The 19,923-nt window shown below is 40.4% G+C and overlaps 3 protein-coding genes across 3 annotated transcripts; all 3 read right to left on the reverse strand.

Annotated features, from left to right (window-relative positions):
• Positions 1-2,125: 2,125 nt before the first annotated feature.
• Positions 2,126-5,779, reverse strand: LOC111996622 (GCN5-related N-acetyltransferase 3, chloroplastic). Its single transcript, XM_024028607.2, has 4 exons — positions 5,139-5,779; positions 4,038-4,096; positions 3,620-3,676; positions 2,126-2,654 (listed from the first exon to the last, which is right to left on the reverse strand). The coding sequence occupies exons 1-4, from the start codon at positions 5,694-5,696 to the stop codon at positions 2,474-2,476; spliced, it is 855 nt and encodes a 284-aa protein (XP_023884375.2). The 5' UTR covers positions 5,697-5,779; the 3' UTR covers positions 2,126-2,473.
• A 9,279-nt stretch (positions 5,780-15,058) lies between these two features.
• Positions 15,059-16,027, reverse strand: LOC112005089 (uncharacterized). The gene has a single exon (XM_024037340.1). It carries the CDS (start codon positions 16,025-16,027, stop codon positions 15,059-15,061), a length of 969 nt encoding a protein of 322 aa, XP_023893108.1.
• A 992-nt stretch (positions 16,028-17,019) lies between these two features.
• LOC112005088 (uncharacterized) lies at positions 17,020-17,538 on the reverse strand. The gene has a single exon (XM_024037339.2). The coding sequence runs from the start codon at positions 17,536-17,538 to the stop codon at positions 17,020-17,022; it is 519 nt and encodes a 172-aa protein (XP_023893107.2).
• Positions 17,539-19,923: the final 2,385 nt, after the last annotated feature.

Genomic DNA, 19,923 nt, shown 5'->3' on the forward strand with positions numbered 1-19,923 from the left:
GGCCAGGCAACCAATGGGTTAGTGGGCAAGCTTGGAGAAATGCCCACAAGGAACCAAAAATGGTTGGTGAAGCCCTAAGGACAAAAGGGAGAAATCTCATAGAATTAAGAGGTATAAAAAGGAGGAGAGGTAGCCAGGAAGGGACAACAATAGAGAGGGGAGACAGAAAGAAGAGTAAGGAAGAAACTAAGAACTAGAGAACAGAAAGAAAACCAAGTGGTAAAAAAAGAAGGAAAAGAGAAAACACGGTAGAAATAGGGGCATACATCTATAGACCACCTTTTTTCTCCCTCATGACATTCCCACCCTCTTAGACTCTGTGAATCGGAACCCAAAACCATTTAGGCCCTTTCTCCAACACAAGTAACTTCAATGGCAGAAGTCTGTAATGATGTTATCCGTATTTGGGTTTGGTTCCCTTTTTGGACCCATTCCTACTAAACAAATCAGCCCAATACTGGGAAAGCAAGCCATTTCCATTACAGTTACTTAGAATTGTTGTTACTACTCGGCGGTGGTGATTTTTAGTTTCTTTGACACTTTTGTTGTTATTCTTTTCCTTTTTTTGTCGTAGAGTTTTATATTATTAACCATTCTACTATGATATCTTTTGCTCATTTTGTTGTATCAGTTGCTCAGTTGTAACCCTCTTTTATTTAATTTGTGGTATTAGTTATTCTACTATACTAGTTATTTTATCTGCTATATTAGTTATTTTTTGCTATATTAGATATTTTGTTGTAATCCTTTCACTTAGCATATTTTATTGTAGAAGTCATTCTGCTATAGAATCCCTCGCTGTGCCAGACAATTACTCTGTCATGACCATATCTACAGTGCCCAGCCTGTCACACCCTTCCCGAGCTATCTCAACATTGGGCATGGTTGGCTTGCGCACAAACTGGCCTATGGTATAACTCCCAAGGGGCCAATCCCGACTCCCTTACCCATCAACTCATAAGCCCTGGTGTAGCAGACAGGCCTAATCCCATCAACGTAGAAAGGCCCCCATATGCGGAAAGAGGAGTCACTTCGTTGGCAATTATGTCATATTTTCAGTGTAATGTTGATATATTTTAAATTACGTTGTTCTTATGTAAGGCCCCCATATATTTTTATTGATTCTCAAAAAAATTACATTGTTCTTATGTTATTAAAATCTTGTATTTTTTTCTCTCTAATATAAGTGATGGATTTACTTAAATATCCTTCATCTTTAGGTTATTTAAGACGTATAAAGAACACACCATTTGTAAGGATCACTAGAAACAAATTCCAATCACACACAACATTATTTACAAAATATCTCACCTTATGTAATAATTAAATGTAAAATGCATTATGTTTCCCCAAAAAAAAAAAAAAAACTTTCAAAATTTAAAACACTTTCTGATAACAAATACAAATAGCTTAATTTAGAAAATAATCAAAATATAATATATTGTACCAAATATACTTTGTCAGAAAATAATGACATCATTTGAGAAGGATTTGGGATTAACACTAATTAGAAAATAATCACATCAAATGATAAGTCTAGTCTTTTTTTTTTTTTTTTTTTTATAGGATACTATTTTCATTTTTTACTTAACCAAAAAATAAATATAAAAAAATTTAAAAAAAAATCCTTAAATTTTTTGTACATCATCCAAGTTTGCGACTAGTGTAATTAATTTTTATAGAAGCCCCAACTCCCAAGCACATTAAGAAAATGAATACTTGCTCATTCTCGAGTTCTAGTAGTCATAATAATATAAATGAATACAATTCGATACAAATTCCCGAGTACTTTAATTTGATAACATGAACTTGATTTTTAACAAATATACTTTGTTAGAAAATAATCACATCATATAATAAGTCTAGTCTGCTATTTTTTAACATGAACTTGATTGTATCAAATATACTTTTTTTTTTTTTTAGAAATGTATCAAATATACTTTGTTAGAAAATAATCACATCATATAATAAGTCTAGTCTACTATTTTTATTTTTTTATAGGATCCTATTTTCATTTTTTACTTAACCAAAAAAAAAAAAAAACAAATCCTTAAATTTTTTGTACATCATCCAGGTCTGCGACTAGTGTGATTAATTTTTATGGAAGCCCCAACTCCCAAGCACATAAACAAAAAGAATACTTGCTCATTCTCAAGTTCTAGTAGTCATAATAATAGAAATAAATACAATTCGATACAAATTCCCGAGTACTTTAATTTAATATATAACATGAACTTGATTTTTAACAATCTGACACATGAACTTTGTTTCAACAATTTCATGCACGAGCTTAATTTCTAACAAATATTTTGTTTGACTTTGTGAATTTGACAAGGCAGATCTCTCAAGTCTAAATTTACAAACAGAACATTCACATTCAGACTCTTTCAGTATTTCTAATATATCCGACAAAACTCATACTCGTCTTCTATGCGTACTAATGCATGAACTGAGGCTAGAGTGTGGCTCGACTTCATGAATTCTTAGCCTTCAGAGATGCAGAGGTTTCTTTAAGCGCTGGAGCTAACAGGAGCTTTCGACCTGCACGTATAACTAGTTGATCACCTTCATCATAAGTTGAAACCTTCCTTGAATACATCATTGTAGTGGAGCCCAAAATGTCATCTCCAAATCCACATGCTTTGAAAAACATCCTGACAAAAAATTTCGGGAAATCACCAACACCAGCCAAAAGTTTTTAAGTTCTATGTCAAAGTAGAACTATGTAATATCATGTGCATTTTTATTCCTTTCTAACTTCTATACAGCACATTCCCAGTGGCATTATGGATATGGAAGTGACCTACAGCATGAAAGGGATACTGCCCAAGTTCAACATGACATGGTAACCTAACCATTTCCTATGTTAACTTATTTTTTCTAACTTTCAAGATATAACAAATTTTCTAAATACCTTTTTTTTTGGATAAGTCAATTTTCTAACTACTTACTGCTTGGAGTAGGTAACAAGCGGCAAGATTGATATAGATAACAAAAATACTTCCAATTATTGCACTGGTGAGAAATTATGATTTAATTATAGTTAACAATGGAAATGAATATATGTCAATAGTCCTAATTAATCAGGATTTAGGCTTAATTGAGTCAACCTGATTAAATAAGCCAAATGCTTAAATCAATGTCAAAATTTGAGGATGGTTGTAACCTTCACACTTGGGCTTTTATTAATTTTTTTCCCTCCATCCAAGAGAGAGAGAGGGTGGAGAAGAGAGAAAAATAAGGAAAGTTTTTTGTTGATAATTTGATAGTTGGGGGAGAAGGGATTCAAACCCTAAATGTCTTTATTGTAAACATAAGGAAATGCCAATTGAGCTACAAGGCAATTGGCAAAAAAATAAAAATAAAAATGAGGGCCATAATTAAAAAGAATTTTCCACTTTCATCAATTAATCTTGAAAATTATTTATAGCAAACTGCTCTAACTTATTTGGTTATGCGTGGATAAGTCAGAGAATCTAAAAGATAAAAATTGATAAGATTTCTGAAGGACACTATGATATTCAATCCGATATTAAGGGGAAGTTTATAAAATTAAAAAGGGTAAATTTTGACCCAAGCCTTGAGATCTTAAAATTCAAGCAGAGTAGTATATAAGTACCTCTCTTTCTCTGAGCAAACCGCTGCTATGTCATATATGTCTCTACTTGCAAGCATCCTAGAAGAAGGTGAATGTTACACTTAGAGATATTATATTTTATAAATAAAGATCACACAATTATATGAATTGGATCCTCCAGCAATCACTGGTATAAAGATCACCAAAAGTTGGATGAACTGGATTAAAGTAACTTACCAAATAAATGATTAGAAGGAAAGAAAAGAAACTCACAAGAGATCAAAATTCCTCCTTTTTCTTTTTTTGATAAATAATATCACATGAGTTCAAAGTTCTATTAACTCAATGTGAGAAGTGTGATATCAAATGAAGCAAATCAGAACGTTTACTAACCCCAAATTTGCCGGTTAGTAGGCTACCTTAAAACTATGATCAGTTATGGGAAATTGTACTGACTAACCTTACAATTCTTTTAAGAATCATTCTGCCTATTCCCATTCCTCGTAATGAAGGGATAACCTGGGAAACACTGAAGCACAATTATAAATATATATACATGCCCACTATCTAGTTAAGGTAAAAATGATAATTGAAAAGCAGAGAAGAATAATATCTTCGTAACTGAAACAAAAAGAAACTGATAGTTATATTTTTTCAGTTCAGTAGAGATGTAATGATCATCCTGAAAGATACTAACACAGCATTTCAGTAGCTAAACCAGTTAACCCCATGTAGTCATTGTGGAAATTGAATAAAATCAGACAAAAAACATGTGCATGCAATGTGACTTTTAACACTTGAATTATACAAGCCTAGAAAATTCATGTTTCACAGCAATTCAAGGACTATGACAATCTTGTCCCTTGCACTTTGCAGACGACTGGTGGACCAATTTCCCAAGTGTGGATCTTATTGTGTGTACCAAAGCAAATGGAACTAACAAAAAATGAAAAAAAATACCCATGACTGAAAAACAAAGGCCTAGAATTATCTCCAGAAAAGACAGGATTTGGGGTAGAGCATTCCAGTCCAGTGAGCATGATTGGAAAAAGCATGATGAGGAAGTAAGTAAATTCAATTTTGAACATCTTAATATGTGACTTTGGTTAATAAAGTTGGAAGATCCTCAGAGTGGAATGCATCATCACTCTGGTTTAGTAGTTGAATCCACCGACATATGGATGGAGAGATGCAGTCGTTGGTCCTAATGACTAGCAATTCTAAGCTATTAAAAATAAAACTGAATCATTTAATTTATGTAATCTTGTTAAAGTAGACATTAAATTAATCCATATCTATATTCATTATTAAAAAAATTCCATCAATAATAAGATGGGGCAATTCAAGAATGGCATCCGTCATCACAAAAATGTTTGGAAGGCAATCTGCTACACCCCTACACGTACGTACACCACATAATAATAACAAAGAACAATAATTCAAAGATGAGGGAAGGATATGCAAATTATTAAAAAGGTACTGACGTAATAGATGATATGAAACAGTAGAAATGGATAGAGTAGAGTAGAGTAGAGTGTGGTGGATGAGGATATACGTATACCATGACATCGTAGATGGAAGCAGTCAATCCAAAATCGGAAACGGCGCGGCCAAAACCCACCAACTGGGCGTTGAATGGCGTGACAGGCATGAGTTGCTGGAACAAATCTTTAAGACCCAGACCCAGACCCAGACCCTGAATCTGAATCTGAATATTCTTATTACTCTCTGATGAAGATTTAGTGGTAAATAATAAAACATCAGTGGGTTTGCAGAAGACGGAGACGACGAGAGAGCTGTGGGAGAGAGCAGTGCGGAGCTTGTGAATATCGACCGCTTCCACAACATCAGTATCACAGTCCAGATACTTAGGGAATCGGTGGCAAGAGTGATTGCAGGCACTATAGAGGTCTCTCAGCTCCTCGGAATTTATGTGGGATGGGTTTGTGGATACGTAAATTGGCACTTTTTCTTTTTTATTCTTTACCGACACTTTCTTTTGCTTCTCCCCTTTGGCTTTGCTTCTAATATTTCTGCTTACCCATCTTAATTCCATGCACTTCCCTGGATAACCCCCTAGTATCCGTCGTGTGCTACCGCCAACAACAGCAACCTCCATCTCTCTCTGCGTAGTCCATCCTTGTAGACAAATTAAAATATGTAAAAAATAATAATAAACAGAGGAAAGGCAGGATTCTCAATTCTGTGTCGTAACTCGTAAACACTTTTTTTTTTTCTTTTCTTTTCTTTTCTTAAAAAAAATGGCAATTTCTTTTTTTTTTTTTTTTGGATGAGAAATATGTGAATTTTATTAATAATGAAAAAATAATAAAGCATCCGGTATCATTGCGGATTCAATCAAAGATGGAGTTTTTTCTATCCAAGTTACAAAGTGATCAAGACCGTTGGTGTGGCGTGCCAAGTGGTAAACCAATTATTCATCAATCATGACACATCAACAATTATATATATATATATTTCAAAAAAAAAAAATTATATATATGACAAAAAAAATTATAAAAATTTTCGTGTCAAACTTGTCCATATGACAAGTTGTAAACAGTAAAATTGTGATTCTAACATTTTTGTTATTAAATTAATACTAATTCATTCAATATTCAAAGTTTTTTTTTTTTTTTTTTTTTTTGAGAAGGAAACACGTCAAACTTTATTAAGAAAATCTAGCAATGTCCTCTAGGACTACAGGAAGTAATGGTGGTGGAACATTCTCCATCCATACCGAAAAATCTGAAATACAAAGAGCGTGTCTGGCTAACCTATGCGCAACTTTATTACCCTCTCTCTTTACATGAGAGTAGAGTAATTGAATAAAAAAAAAGTAGCATAAAATTTAATATCTTCCATTAGCAAACCATCCGGGGAAAGGAAAGTGATGTTGTTTCTTAGTGCCGTGGCCAACGTGAGTGAATCAGACTCCAAGATAGCCCGATGAAAACCCAGCTGTGATGCAAACGATAGTCCTGTTGAAGCAGCCATTGCCTCCACCTCCAGAGCCGAGTACAGCTGAGGTAATTGCTTGGACATTGAAGCTAGAACCATGCCGTTGTCATCTCGGATCACCACACCAATGCCAGACTTTTTTTGATCTCTGAATGTAGCCATATCGTAGTTAATTTTCACCATTCCTTGTGTTGGAGGACGCCACCTGGTCTGAGTGAAATTGGTTGTAAGGCGAGGATAAGGTGGTAGAGGTACTGTTTGTGTAAACTCGGCAACCAACTCTTTTGTCGTTGCAGCAAGCAAATGAGAGTTGGTGCTGGGTTTGTTCAAGCATACCTGGTTCCTTTCGGTCCAGATTAGCCAAGCCGAAGTTGAGAATAGCTCCAGGTCCTGCTGCTCTATAATGAACCATGATAAAAGTTCCTTAAAGTCCACAAAGGTGCGATTTCTTCGGCATTGCCACTGCGCGTCATCCTCCCAAACCACATCTAATTCTCCGCATGACCATAAAGCATGGAGTGATGATTCTGGTACCTGCTTATACCGATCACAGATTGGATTGTCAATGATAGTACGATGCACCAGATTCTCTTTTGTTGGCAGAGAGTTGCAGCATGCCCTTCACACCAGATTTTTTATTTTGTTAGGAACTTGCATAGACCAAAGTGTCCTCCACAGATGTTTGTCTTTCACCCTTTGCTCTTCATCCAGCTCAGTTTGCTCTTCTGCTTTCAGGAATCTGTACCTGGACTTAGAGTTGTAAATGCTTGTGGGGCCAGAAAGTTAGGCAGCCTCGGCCCACTTCAAACCAGGCCCAAAAGCCCATGCCGAGGATGCATGTAGGGTCCGAGGATAAAAGTAAGAAGTCCAGTCCCTAAGGAACTGGTCCGAGGACGACTCCGTCCTCGGACACCTGAGACCATAGAAGTACACAAGCACCACACCATCAAGGGGGGTCTTCTTGAATATCTGAGGAGGAAAGAGCAAGTGCCACGCGCCAACAATGGGAGCACGACGGAGGAGCAAGTCTAAGACGAGTTGTCACCTCCACATTAAATGCCCACAACTAATGTCCTGGCCGCATTAATGAGGAGGGGATTACAGAACAGTGTTGCCTTGGTTGCCGCAACCCACAGGAAGAATGGGAAGGTGGCTGATAGGACAAGTACTCAAATAGTGGCCTGGTTGCTCAACAAATGTAGGGCCAGGATCAATGGGGAAAGGAGTATATAATGTGAGGGACCCCTCTTGGAAAGGGGGGGAAAAAGGAGAAAAAGGAGAGGAGCAATTGTAACCAATCACGGAGGAAGTCATAAGAATGGCAAGCTCCCAAGAGAAAGGCCGAGGAGCATCATTGTTCGCGTTCATCTGAGAACTACCACGCATGGTCGTTGCACCCCTTACTAGGGCCTAGTTCTTGACCTCGCTCTCTACAAATTAATTACAGGGCTAGCTGGGCTTGGGTCCACTCTCGTAACTCATCAGGTGCTAGAACCTAGTCCCTACAATTGGCGCTGTCTGTAAAGATTCTAAGTGTTAGACAGAACCAAGGCCTTACATGGTCCTCGGACTCAATCCTATGGGGAAACTAACTACTTCAAAAAGATTCTAAGTGTTAGATAGAACCAAGGCCTTGCATGGTTCTCGGACTCAAGCCCATAGGGAAACTAACTACTTCAAAAAGATTTTAAGTGTTAGACAGAACCAAGGCCTTGCATGGTCCTTGGACTCAAGCCTATAGGGAAACTAACTACTTCAAAAAGATTCTAAGTGTTAGACAGAACCAAGGCCTTGCATGGTCCTCGGATTCAAACCCATGGGGAAACTAACTACTTCAAAAAGATTTTGAGTGTTAGACAGAACCAAGGCCTTGCATGGTCCTCAGACTCAAACCTATGGGGAAACTAACTACTTCAAAAAGATTCTAAGTGTTAGACAGAACCAAGGCCTTGCATGATCCTCGAACTCAAGCCTATGGGGAAACTAACTACTTCAAAAAGATTCTAAGTGTTAGACAGAATCAAGGCCTTGCATGGTCCTCGGACTCAAGCCTATGGGGAAACTAACTACTTCAAAAAGATTCTAAGTGTTAGACAAAACCAAGGCCTTGCATGATCCTCGGACTCAAGCCTATGGGGAAACTAACTACTTCAAAAGATTCTAAGTGTTAGACAGAACCAAGGCCTTGCATGGTCCTCGGACTCAAGCCTATGGGGAAACTAACTACTTCAAAAAGATTCTAAGTGTCAGACATAACCGAGGCCTAGCATGGGCCTCGGACTCAAGCTTACGGAAAAACAACTACCCCACAAAGGACCTATGTTAGGAAGGACCAAAACCCTACCTAGCCTTTGGGACATAAACAGTCTGCCTAAGCATACATGCCCTCCCGTTATTATAATTACTGCCGTGATTGGCCGAGACACAATTAAAGTTAAAATTATGCAAGTAAAAAAAAAAAAAAAAAAAGGGAGCGGATAGCATGCAAGCGAATAAACAGCCAAAACAGATAAAAAGGGAAATTAAACTCGCATTGCAATAAGTCCTTAGAAGTTGCATGGCAAGAGCCGCATTACATTGTAAAAAAAAAAAAAATAGAAAAAGACAAAGCAAATGGCAAAGGCAGAGAGACCGGGACGCCAAAGGACTTATTCCTTCTGCTGAATCTCGCCCCCAGTGGATGGCTGGTTAGTGGCAGCTTCAGGGTCTTCTGAGCTCTGGCCTAAAGGGATAGCTTGCAGAGGCACGGCAAGTATGGTTGCCTCTTCGGTGGTGGGGACCTGGGCATCGGAAAGGACATTCGCAACCTCTTAGGGCGCCTTCTCATTGGGGCCTTCCCTTGATTCAGCAACTGAAGCCCCCTCACCCGGAGTAGCCCCTACCTCCTCAACAACCTCCTCAGCCTTGGCGCCATCAGGAGCGGCCTTGCAGATGACAGGGGGGTAGTATACGCTCTCCGCCTTCTACAGGTCGGACGAGGCCTCTACCCCAGCTTGTTTAAGGGCCTCAGCCCAGACCTGGGAACAATAGCGCCGGCATACCCCAGGAACCTGAGCTTTGTAGGCGGCTTCTATCTCAGCTACCCCCTCAGCATAAGCTGTCGCCTCAGCATCCTCCTTAGCAGCCAGGGCCTCCTCCCTACCAAAATCCGCCTCGGCCTTAGCCCTCAGGGCCTCGCCTTTGGCCCACTCTGCCGCCTTTTGGGCCCTTTCGGCAGCAGCCACCTTCGCTTTTAGATCCTCGATCAGCTCCTTTGCGATCTTCAGCTGCTCTTCCGCCTCGCCCAGATGCCTCGTCTGCTCTCTGTCCTGGTTCTTGGCACTAGCAAGACCCGACACCACACTATCTAGAGCCCTCGTCATCACCTTTAACTCCTCCCTGGCCGTGGCGAGGTCAGCCTCGAAGGTCTTGATGGTCCGGGTGGCCTGTAAGCGCCTCTCACGCTCCATGTCCAGGGCCTTCCCCTGGTCGTTAGCCGCCGCCTCCAACCTAAAGGTAGCCTGGACAGCCTGCCAGAATAACCAATGCACAATAAGCGAAACTCGAAAAAAAAAAAAAAAAGAAAGAGTTGAAATCAGGAAAATCATAAGTACTGGGGTTCTTACCATTCCCAGGTACCGCTTGAGGCTGAGGAAGACCTACTTGCTCCTCAAGGAATCCAACTCAGCCATATCCGCAGGGAGCAGTAGGCATCTCTCTAGCGCATCAGCCACATGCGCACCTTCGCCCTCCTTAAAGTCCCTGAGGGAGGCGTCATCCCTCAGAGGCTCCCCATGGAGCATTGGGGTGGGGAGCTAGGCCTGAGCCTCGGGCGGGGTGATGACTTGCCTATCCTGGCTCTTGCCACCTATCCTTATCTGCTAGGAGGGCCGCAGAGTGTTATCTTCATCCTACGATGACACTGACTTATCCTCCATAAGCCTTTTGCCCTTGTCCTTCTTCTTCTTGGGATCGATGGGCATGGACTCAGAGGGCAGGCTCGTCTGAGGCGGAGGAGGGGGAAGCCTAGACTGGGCAGAAATTGACCTGGTCTGGGCAGGCTAGGTCTTAGGAGGAGGAAGGAGAAGCTTTTGCTGGGACTTCCCCAGTTGGCCTTCGATCAGATCTAACAGACTGGTGTGGGGCTTCCTCTTGTAACCCATCATTAGACAAGGAGAGGTTTCTAACGCTAGAAGGTCCGCTTCGGTCAGACGAGGATCGCCCAAGTCTCTAGGAGGATCCTCAGACTGATCGACTTGATCAAAAATATCAAACTCTTCCTCGGCGAGACCAAAATTAGCTTCTTCCTCTTCCCTTTCTGGATCCTCATCTGTGGGAGGAAGAAGGGCCGGCCAATGTGACAACTTTTGGAACGGAGGGCTCCTCGGGGAACAGAAACCCGTCCTCGGTTACAGTGATTTTCTGCAGCCGAGGGTCATTTGCTCTGATCACGTGCTTCGGAGCCGCGAAAGACTTTTGAACAGGAGTGTACCCCAAGATTTTGTGGGCGGCCCTAACTTGATGGTCATCTTCGTTCACAAAAACTACCGCCCTTAGCACTTTCTGCAAATCCTCCCTGTTGACCAGGTTGAAGTGGCGCTCAAAGGCGTGTGGGTCTGCAGGAAGAAGGCACATTCATGTTAGTAACCAAACGAAACAAATTAGACTAACAAAAAAAAAAAAAAAAAAAGAGAACTTGAACACCCTCCTATTCCCACTGCCCCACTTGGTATCCCCTCCGTCGTTGGGCAGTGAAGGCCATCGTGCCACTCTCTGGACACGATGAGGAAATCCTCGTTCAGCCCCTTGCTAGACTCAGGGAGGCACTGGATGAGCCGTACCCTGTCATCCCTTTTCTTCATGTAATACGACTTGCCCTTTAGGAGCTGAAGGTTGTAACACCAGTTCAAGTCGTGATGGGTCAACCTCAGCCCCATCTTCTCACTCAGGGCGTCCACATAGCCCAAAATCCTGAAAACATTTATTGCGCACTGGGTGGGGGCTAGCCGGAAATGTGTAAGGTAGCCCCTCGTCACCGGTCCCATGGGGATTCTCATACCCCCTTCGAAGAAGGCGATAATGGGAATCACCACCTCACCCTTCTCTCTTCGAAGGAGCCACTCCTTATCCTTACAATACCTCGAGCCTACGTTGCTAGGTATCCCATAGTTGGCGATGAACTTCTCTATCGCCTCCTCAGTGTAGACATACTTCTTAAATCTACCCATCCTAAGTGATGCCTAAAAGAACTAAGGAAGAGCAAATGAAAGAGAAGAAGGAGTAGAGAGGAAGAGAGCTCAGAGAGGGATAGAGCGACTTACAGGAATGAGGAGGAGCTCCTCGGACAGGCTTTTTGTGCTGGAGATGTAAGTGAGAGTTTGGCTAGACTCAGGATAGACGCACGAGAACTCTTGATTGCAAATGAAAAAGAGGAAAAAGCAGTTTGAATGGGTATTTATACCCCAAATCGAGGAACCGTGCGGGTTTTTCTGCCCATAAATGCGAGGAGAACCTCCACCGTTAGATTGGCGTTGCCTCGTTGAACGTGGGGAGCACAGAGCTGCCTGAATTTAATGAAGGGCATATTACGCACACCGAAGCGTTAGCAATGCACCTTGTGCAGATGAAAAGACCCCAGTACTGACAGGGAACAAGACTTGACTGGACACGGAGCAAGCCCGAGGATGTCAAAATCCTTCTTCCCGCCCGAGGATGCGGGCAGCAAGATTTTGAGGGGCTATTGTGGGGCCAAAAAGTCAGGCAGCCTCGGCCCACTTCAAACCAGGCCCAAAAACCCATGCCAAGGATGCATATAAGGTCTGAGGATAAAAGTAAGAAGTCTAGTCCCCAAGGAATTGGTCCAAGGACGACTCCGTCCTCGGACACCCAGACCATAGAAGTACACAAGCACCACACCATCAAGGGGGCTCTTCTTAAATATTTGAGGAGGAAAGAGCAAGTGCCACGCGTCAACAATGGGAGCACGGCGAAGGAGCAAGTCTAAGACGAGCTGTCACCTCCACATTAAATACCCACAACTAACGTCCTGGCCGCATTAATGAGGAGGGGATTACAGAACAGTGTTGCCTTGGTTGCCGCAACCCACAAGAAAAATGAGAAGATGGCTGATGGGACAAGTACTCAAGTAGTGGCCTGGTTGCTCAACAAATGTAGGGCCAGGATCAATAGGGAAAGGAGTATATAATGTGAGGGACCCCTTTTGGAAAGGGCAAAAAAAATGAGAAAAAGGAGAGGAGCAATTGTAACCAATCGCGGAGGAAGTCATAAGAACGGCAAGCTCCCAAGAGAAAGGCCGAGGAGCATCATTGTTCGCGTTCATCTGAGAACTACCACACATGGTCGTTGCACCCCTTACTAAGGCCTAATTCTTGACCCCGCTCTCTACAAATTAATTGCAGGGCTAGCTGGGCTTGGGTCCACTCTCGTAACTCATCAAGTGCCCAAACCTGGTCTTTGCAATGCCATTGTTTGTGAATGGCCAGAACAGGCTATCATCTGCCTCACACTATGAGAGTGGGATGGCTTTGATCATATCTGCTTCCATAGGGGTGAAGATGCCGTCTATCATCTCATTGTTCCACTGCCTTGTAGATTCATTAATCAATAATGCCACTTTCGCATCTGCTAATGACTCCACCATAGGTGAAAGAACTTGTGGTGGATTTTTCCTTGGTAACCAATGGTGTTGCCATATGCTCACTGCCTTGCCATTCCCAATCCTCCATCGACAACCCCTGAGTAAAACATCCCTCCCATGCAATATACTATTCCAAGCATGTGAACCACCACTTGTGTGCTTCACCTCCATGATTGTACAATTTGGAAAGAAACGAGCCTTGAAGACTTTGAAAATAATGATTCGGGATTTTTCAAGAGTCTCCAAGCTTGTTTAGCCAACAAGGAATCATTGAACATGGCAATGTCTCTAAATCCCATTCCTCCCTCCAATTTTGATTTTGTCAATTCATCGCACTTCAACCAATGTATCTTCCTTTTATCCCCTCTTTGGCCCCACCAAAATTTCTTGATCATGGTTTCAATTTCATGGCATAGACCCAATGGCAATTTGAAACAACCCATATCATATGTAGGAATGGCTTGGATGATAGCTTTTATGAGTACTTCTCGACCGGCTTGAGACAAGAGCTTTCCTTCCCAACCTTGCCACTTTCGCCATACTTTTTCTTTAATAAAATTGAACCAAGGAAGGCAGCCCAAGGTATTGCTCAAAATGTACAATTTCTTGTAAACCCAAGGCTTCCTTGATTTCTTGTTTGTTTGCTTCATCAGTTGATTTACTAAAGAATAGGGTTGTTTTGTTCTTGTTTACTTTTTGACCCGATTCCCCTTCATATGTCTCCAGGATTTCCATGATTTTTCTGCATTCATTTCTCGTTGCCCTACAAAAAAAGAGGCTATCATCTGCAAACAAAAGATGGGTTAGTGCTAGACCCCTTCTGTAAAGAAAGAAGCCTTTAATTTCCCTCGCACTTGCTGCATGTTGGATGAGACCATGAAGCCCTTCCGTGCACAGGAGGAAAAGGAAGGGAGATAACTGGTTGCCTTGGCAAATTCCTCTAGTGGGGTGGATTAAACCTTGAGGTTCCCCATTAACCATGATGGAGTAAGTGACTATTTTTACACACACCATAATTAGTCCAATCCACCTCTCATTGAAGCCCATCTTCCTCATGACATTCTCAAGGTATCCCCATTCCACCCGATTGTAAGCTTTGCTCATGTCAAGCTTAATTGCCATGTGCCTTGTCTTTCCTGAACTCATATTTTTCATACTGTTTAGTGACTCAAATGCAAAAGTATATTATCAGTAATCAATCTATTTTTGGTAAAAGCAGATTGGTGCTCAGTGATGATGGTGGGTAAAATTTTCTTAAGTCTATTTGCAAGAACTTTAGAGAAAATTTTATATAGGACATTGCACAAGCTAATGGGGGGGGGGTATTGAGTGACATATTCAGGATTTTTTGTCTTAGGAATGAGTGTAACAAAGGTGTGGTTTAGGGGGTATGGAAGTGTACTTGAATTAAGCCATGAAAGGACAGAGTTGGTCACATCATTATCAACCACGCCCCAAAAGTGCTGATAGAACAATGGTGGCATGCCATCGGGTCCGGGTACTTTGAGAGGAGCCATTTGCTTGAGTGCTTCCTTCACTTCCTCAACTTTGAAGGGTGCAACTAGGGCTGCATTCATGTGGTCAGTGATAACCCTTGGAATATATTCCAAGGCTGCTCCGTGAGAGATCGGATTGGAGGAGGTAAAGAGTTCTTGGTAGTAATTGATAAAGTGGGTTGCAATCTCACCCGGTTCCACTCTCCAATTGTTGTCCTCATCCATGATCCCACGGATTAGATTTTTCTTGAATCTTTTAGTGGCTCAACAATGAAAGAACTTTGTATTATTGTCTCCATTTTTCAGCCAAAGTGTGCATGATCTTTGGCTCCACATGCGTGCCTCCTTATCCAAGAGAGCATTAATTTCTTCTTTAAGAGCCCTAAGTCATGCATTCTGCCCATGTATTTGTGCTTCCATTTCGGCAACCACCAAAAGCTCCTTCTTTTTTGCCAATTCCTTTCTCACATTACCAAAAATATCATGGTTCCACCATGTAAGGTCTTTACCACATTGTTCCACTTTCTTAATGATTGCATCGTCTCCATGCCCATGGGAATAGGATGACCATGAAGCCTCCACCATCTCTGCACACCGTACATCCGAAAGCCACATCTCTTCAAACCTAAACACCTTCTTACGTGGTGGAATTTCCAAACCTGACAAATTGATACAAAGAGGCAAGTGATCTGATGAGGTGCATTGAAGATGATGTACAATTGTACCTGGAAATTTAAGAAACCAGTTAGCATTGGCCACACCCCAGTCAAGTCTCTCCCAAATAGAGTGGCCGTCTACAAAATGGTTACTCCATGTGAACCTACTACCCACAAAACCCAGATCAAGAAACCCACACTCATCCAACACATCCCTAAAGAGTTGCATCTGCCCATGGTTGCGGATTGCTCCACCAAGTATTTCTTCCTGTAGAATTATTTCGTTGAAGTCACCCGCACACATCCAAGGCACGTCAGGATGATGGTTTAAAGTTCTCAAACTATCCCATGCCTTACTTCGTCTAGATGTTTCTGGTTCACCATAAAAGCCGGTAAACCTCCACTCATTATCGGAACCTTTATCAATCCAAGTATCAATGTAATAATTGAATGAATCCATCACCATTAAATTCACCGACAACCTCCAAAAAAGTGCTAATCCACCACCATGCCCTACCCTTGGTACAACCCACTTGTGTTCAAAGTCTAAATTCACTTGAATCATGTCTAGCCTTGCTTCATCTGCCAATGTTTTGGCAATGAACATGACAGAGGGATCTTTAGCCCGGACTATCTCGCCAAGCTCTTTCCCTGTACGCAGGTTCCCAAGCCCGCGACAGTTCCACACTAAGCAATTCATGGCGACTAGCAGGGCTGTATATCAACCTCCGCCAATTCAATACAGTCATCTTCCTCACTCCTTGAAACTTGGCAACGTTTGTTGGGTAACTTGTAATGTTCATCATTCATCATTGGTTGGGAAGGGTCGTTTCCCATTGTTCAGAATACCTTTAGACACATCCTCAGATGGTGTTGTAATTACACGGCAAACTCTAGTCCATCGTGGCTTGGATGCAAGCGTTGGAGCCCTAGCACTTTGGCTGTCACGTGCTACATTGAGAGCCTCATGAGGAATTAAATTCGGATTTAACTCCTGATTAAATTCCTGAGTAAATGCTCCTGAGATATTTCCTTTTGGGGCTGGGATTGTAGTAAAAATTTCAGCGGATGTATTTGGACATGATACTGGAAAAGGGAGACTTGAAGAGTTACCGTTTTGGGTGGGATTCTTAATGGGGTCAAACCCATTTAATGCTATACCAATCTCTTTAAGGTGCAAATCTGTGTTATGCATACTTATTGGAGGCACATAAGTGTTTTCAACGGATTAGGGATTGATGGGCATTACTTCCGGTGGACAATTAATGCATGTAATGAACTGCATTAAATTTTGAGATTTCCCCATCGTTGCTAGTTTGTTTCATTTCTGCATGTCTTCTCTAGGCTCACAGTTGCTCAATGGTGGTGATGATGGTACATCCACCTGAGTTTTGTTTTTATCCTTCCCTTCCCCATCATCCTTATTCCCATCTGAGTCCTTATTCATCTAGGATGGGGCATGGCTTAGCCTGGACTTGTAAAAACCAGGAACTACAAGTACCTGTTTACGTGAATATGAGAAGGGGGTTGCCCTGAGACTTGGACCGAATTGCCTCTGCTCCTGAGAGAGTGAACCTTCACTATTCAGCCAAATCTCGCAATCCTTGTCATCATGGTCAAAGCGACCACACCAATAGCAAACATTTGGTAATCTTTCATATTTGAAGCTAATCAAGACTTGTTTCTCTTGCCCTATTGACACCAATCCATTGAAACACGAACCCGGATAAAATTTCCTCCTTCTGGTGCATTCGGATTGATAGTAGGTATAACCTTCCCCAGAACCTCACAAATCTTCTCCACTGCCTTCACATTCATGAACTTAATGGGAAGACCATGAACTTGCACCCAAAAAGTAGTCTTGTCCAGTGCAAGTTCATCAATGGAAGAGCTAGGATCATACCTTTCCATTACTATCAGATGCTTATCAAATGTCCATGGTTCACTTTGGATCACTTTGTCAGCCTCCACTTTGTTATCAAAAACGAATAGTATCTTTTGATCACCTAAATTACGCACCTTGAATCTGTTTCGAGATCGCCAAAGGGGAGTAAAAGTTTTTGTGATAGCATAAATGTTCAGCGGTCTCTTTGTTAGGAATTTAGTCGCAATGATGAACTCCGGGGAGCTCAGTTCCTCATCTAGGGAGCAACCTGGACCTTCTTTTTCTGATAAAGTAAGGTGATTCCAATCAGTGGTCAAATCCTCCATGTTGATGAGATACACAAAGGATGAGTAGAAAACCTATACTGTTTCCCAGTAACCCTAGAAGAAAACCCCACAAACCTTAGAATAGTAGTGTTATTCCAAGGAATACTATCACACCTTCCTAAGGAAGGGGCCTCTATTCTACTGAATAAGAGAAGCTAGAGAGAGAGCTTTCCTATATAGAGAAACTAACCATCATTTCTTATTCAATATTCAAAGTTGAGCGAGGTATTTTAAAAATAAAATAATAAAAATACATTATTGGCCCTTGAATTAAAGTTTGCGTACTAAATATTTTTAGTTCTTAAAGTTTGTTGTAAGGGAAATAGGCATCAACATGCTTACTAGTGGAGGTCAAGGAGATTTAAATCCAAGACTAAAGTCTTGTTAGCCCAAAACCTAGCCACTAGACCACTTGCCATGTCGACTGGTTCTTGAAGTTTCAACTTCCAAAAAAGTGTTATTAATCCTTGAAGTTTAAAAAATGAAGCATTGATGTGACAACTTTCTTATTATTAAAAAATTACACAATATATTTTACACATTTTGAGTTTTTCCCCAAAACAAATTTGTGGAGAATATATACCGCATATTGAGCATATGTATTAATTCTCTCATAAGATAAGTGTGTATATATTATAAAGTCCACATATTTTATGAGATAAATTTAATATACATTAGATATAGAAGATAATTATTAGAGCAGTTGTTGATAGTAATTACTCATTATCAAACAATTTTAATTTTTAAACAAAAAATCAGTCGTATCATTTTTTTTTTCTCTACAAGCTCTTGGCAACCTAGTTGATGTATATCAAATTCCCATTATACTTTTCTAGTCATATTTATATTTACACCTTGGTTATTTGAGTTTGGGTCTTATTATAATATGAGATAGGTGGTAGGGATTTAATATGTGATCCATAATGAGTAGCTATTGCTGGGAAATTTTAAATTCTTATTGTGAAATTTAATTGGATTTTCCTATTGATGAAAGAAAAATTCATTTGATTAACCTTTAGGAATTTTTCTTATTAAATAAGTAATTGGGATTCCTTGTCAAAAAAAAAAATGCGTTTCTTGCTCAAAAAGAAATACAAAAATTAAGGTTTTATAAATAAACAGTGTTGTAAAAGATTTGATGGCTTTGGCCCAGGGCCTCCCCTAAGGGGAGAAGAGAAGAATTTCAAAATTAAGGGTGATACCAAGAGAGAAAAATAAAGGAATTTTCTCTATTTTTATAAGGTGAATATATTAAGAAGAATTTGTGTGGCTTGGATTAATGTTGTGAAGTAAGAAAAAGAGAGAGTGTCATCTGTGTAAAAAGAAAAAGATAGTGTAACAATGTGAGCACAATGCTAATTAGAAAAACAAGGTACAAAACGTGGTGTGTGTGTGTGAGAGAGAGAGAGAGACTGAGTATAAAAAAGCGAGGGGTATTTTCTTCTCATAAGGAAACTAAAAATAGGGTTTTATCTAGGAAGAGGTTATTTGGGTGCTACTACCACAAAGAGTTATTATGGTCAGAGTAAGTGAAGATCTCATGTGAATATGAATTCTTAGAAAGAAAATATTATTATAGTTGGTATGAATGTTAAGTTAGACATAAACTTGAGAAAATATCATGATTGATTTAATAATATTGGATTTAACAACAAATTCAACAATGGTTGAGTGGTACCCCAATATCTGAAATGATTATACCACTGAAATTTCTGAAATACGCCAATATCTACATCCATACGTTTCTAAGAGTAAGAGTTGAGTATGGTGATCGATATGATTTTTCAGTGGTAACTCATAACTGAAGGTAACTTATAAAAGAGAGCATATATCTTGTTGGGTTCGGAGGTTATGTAATGCGGCAACTCATGAGGCTACTAAATTTGCACTACTCTCCCATTAGTCCTTTTGTTTTTTTTCAATAATGGTAATCTCACACTAGTGTAAGGCAAATTACCCTCCATGTGTTCTCTCTGTTGTTTAAGGTATGTTTAAATACTGCTTGTAGGGTTTCGATTTGTAGCTCAAACCCAAAAGATATGGGATGTAAGCCCAATAAGCCCAATACAATAAATTTGTAGAGAATGGGTGAAAGAACTGAGTTGTTTGTGAACTAAACAACAGTTAATCAAGGTTTTAAAAGATGAATAAATGCAAAAAAAAAACTTCAAACTTCAATATATTGATGTCCGAGGAGATTAAAAGCTAATACAATTCTTTAGAGCTACAGTCAATCTTCCTTCTTTATCACTTTCAATTTTTTTCGATCCCCCTCCTCATGAGAGGCCCTTCACATTTACATAGTTTTCTTTTCGTCTATCTTGATCATACACTTGTTCTTTATCTAGGCATCCACTTGAGTATATGTCTCATCAGATATCTTCT

This window comes from Quercus suber, unplaced genomic scaffold (assembly GCF_002906115.3).
Source record: "Quercus suber isolate HL8 unplaced genomic scaffold, Cork oak 2.0 scaffold_413, whole genome shotgun sequence".
Classification (NCBI taxonomy): Eukaryota; Viridiplantae; Streptophyta; class Magnoliopsida; order Fagales; family Fagaceae; genus Quercus; species Quercus suber.

Coding starts and splice junctions, on each gene's coding strand:
- LOC112005088 (XM_024037339.2), bottom strand. CDS start 17,538: ATGGAGGATTTGACCACTGATTGGAATCACCTTACTTTATCAGAAAAA.
- LOC111996622 (XM_024028607.2), bottom strand. CDS start 5,696: ATGGAGGTTGCTGTTGTTGGCGGTAGCACACGACGGATACTAGGGGGT. Junction 4,097..5,138: donor CTTCCATCTACGATGTCATG/GTATACGTATAT, acceptor AGTGTTTCCCAG/GTTATCCCTTCATTACGAGG. Junction 3,677..4,037: donor ATTCTTAAAAGAATTGTAAG/GTTAGTCAGTAC, acceptor ACCTTCTTCTAG/GATGCTTGCAAGTAGAGACA.
- LOC112005089 (XM_024037340.1), bottom strand. CDS start 16,027: ATGAATTGCTTAGTGTGGAACTGTCGCGGGCTTGGGAACCTGCGTACA.